The following is a 2,137-nucleotide window of genomic DNA, read 5'->3' as shown; positions in this document are numbered from 1 at the left end:
TTTCTTATCATGATATAAAAGGAAACATCAACAGAAAATACAAAACAAAACAAGTAGATCAAGATTCAAGGACCAGCAAACTCCCTACTTTGCTTAAATCCATAGATCTTAGGATAACTAGTACGCTTAATTGCTCATATTCACACATTAAACCTTACTAACAGGCATAGAAAGGATGATTGGAACTCCGCACAAACTATATCTTCGTATATTAAAATGTCAACCATTGATGGTTGACTTATAGTGATCACTTATAGCTTCATAAATCTGGCCTTCATCAATAAGATTTTTGATAGCCAACCTGCAAAACCAGAAATAGAGTCAGCAAAAGTGTGTGTGTGTGTGTGAGAGAGAGAGAGAGAGAGAGAGAGAGACATCAGCTTGTCCTTAGGAAGTCGAAGTTGCTCTTCAATAAGTTTAATAGAGACTCCCCCTTCCGATGCACTGAAACATCAGTATCACAAAGTTGAGATGTGAATGCCATTATGCCAGACAAGTCTCCATGTATCAAGTAAGAATTCCACCAAGGAATATGAACATATAATAGTCTGATTAATGGACTAGGGTAAACAAATCAAGCATAGTAAATGCAATACTGCATATATTCTAGAAAGTAAGTGCAAACTTTAATTATAAGAATGCTTGAATGAATGATGCTTTTGTATGATTAACCTTGCAATATCTAATTAAATCAGCTGTTCCAGAATATAAGTTACCTTCAATGTTTAATTCTAATATATCATACTGCAAATTTTCTTATATTCGGATTGTGGAAAACTCTAGTCAGTTCCAAAATTAACAAAAGCCCACACCTGCATTTTGCCCCCTAATCTCGTTACTGCAGGAGAATATATGGAAGGTTATCCAATTCATACCAGAACGGATACCAGCAAAAGTCAAGCCAGAGACTTAACTTTTCGACCCAGTCACATGACAGGTTAGTAGTTTACCAATTTACATTTTGTATAATTTACACTAGCGGACCATTCCTTTACCAGGCAGACAGTTCCACACCCATCATGTAAACCAATAGAGTTGATGCCCTTCAACTCTTTGTTAACCAATTAAATGTTTTTCACTTAAAGTTGAACAAGAAATCCCCTTACAATCGTTCATCAAATCTAAAATTGGATAATTTGCCCTTCCATATTTCCATTTATGCATCAGACAATGCCTTAGATTTTGCTAATTATAGGATTATATGCATGCATCACATGCACAAACAACAGATATTCAAACAAAACAAAGGCACCAGGGAGATAGGCATATGGTCAACAAGAGCTGATCAAATAATATATCAAAATAACTTTCAAAAGATCACCTGTGTGGGGGAAGATGCAAAAAATCCAGGACCATTTCTTCGAACCTCGGCTGACCATTGTTATGCAGACCAGAGAACTACAATTAAAATCCAGCAAACCACTGAGGAGACCATATAAAAATGAAGTGCAAACTGAAAATCTATGGTCCATTATCTTACTTGATTTGGTGGGAGAACTTGGTAACCTTTTGTGGGTGTTATTGGTGTTGAATTTGTAACATGTTGCTGGTTAGGCACAGCAGCCTGAAAATGTTACCATGTAACGTTAGAAAAAGAAATATAAGTGTATGGTACAGTTTTCTTAAAATTAATAACCATATATACACATAATATAAATTCAATTTGTCCAACTCAACAATAAATCTACCTTTAGCTTGGAATTGTAGAGATGGACATATATACATTCAATGAAATGGCTGGCAATCTCATTAAAGTCAGTCACAGGTCTGAAAGTGACACAAAGTAAAGTATTTAACTGTCAAGAAAACAACATATCTGCGTTATCATTTACTTGGACAACATGATAAGTAGCATGGGGCATCCTTACACATTGAATTTTACTGAAAGGAAACCATTCATTGGTGATAGAATAATATTTTTGATAAGTCATAACCTTACATATACGATATAAATCCAAATATTGAACCGCTAAAATAAAAAAGTGAAAGGTAAACTTCAAATCATACCTAAATGAGAAAACATTCAAAATCCTTTTCCCATTAAGGCCTTTTAATTGTCCATGAAGACGCACATACACTCCATCCCTATAATGAATTATGAATCAAGAATTTTAGCATGACACTATACTAAAAGCAT

The 2,137-nt window shown here is 34.5% G+C and overlaps 1 protein-coding gene across 1 annotated transcript in view; it reads right to left on the bottom strand.

Moving 5' to 3' along the window:
• LOC107642430 (replication protein A 32 kDa subunit B) overlaps nt 3-2,137 on the bottom strand; it is a gene marked incomplete at its 5' end in the record, with an annotated part of 2,516 nt that continues 381 nt past the window's right edge. Inside the window, 6 exon segments of the mRNA XM_016345784.2 lie at nt 3-301; nt 376-444; nt 1,322-1,398; nt 1,481-1,564; nt 1,689-1,767; nt 2,008-2,085. Of these exon segments, the coding sequence (XP_016201270.1) occupies nt 220-301; nt 376-444; nt 1,322-1,398; nt 1,481-1,564; nt 1,689-1,767; nt 2,008-2,085 (469 nt within the window).

This window comes from Arachis ipaensis, chromosome B01 (assembly GCF_000816755.2).
Source record: "Arachis ipaensis cultivar K30076 chromosome B01, Araip1.1, whole genome shotgun sequence".
Lineage (NCBI taxonomy): Eukaryota > Viridiplantae > Streptophyta > Magnoliopsida > Fabales > Fabaceae > Arachis > Arachis ipaensis.
This window is presented reverse-complemented; position numbering and strand designations above follow the sequence as displayed.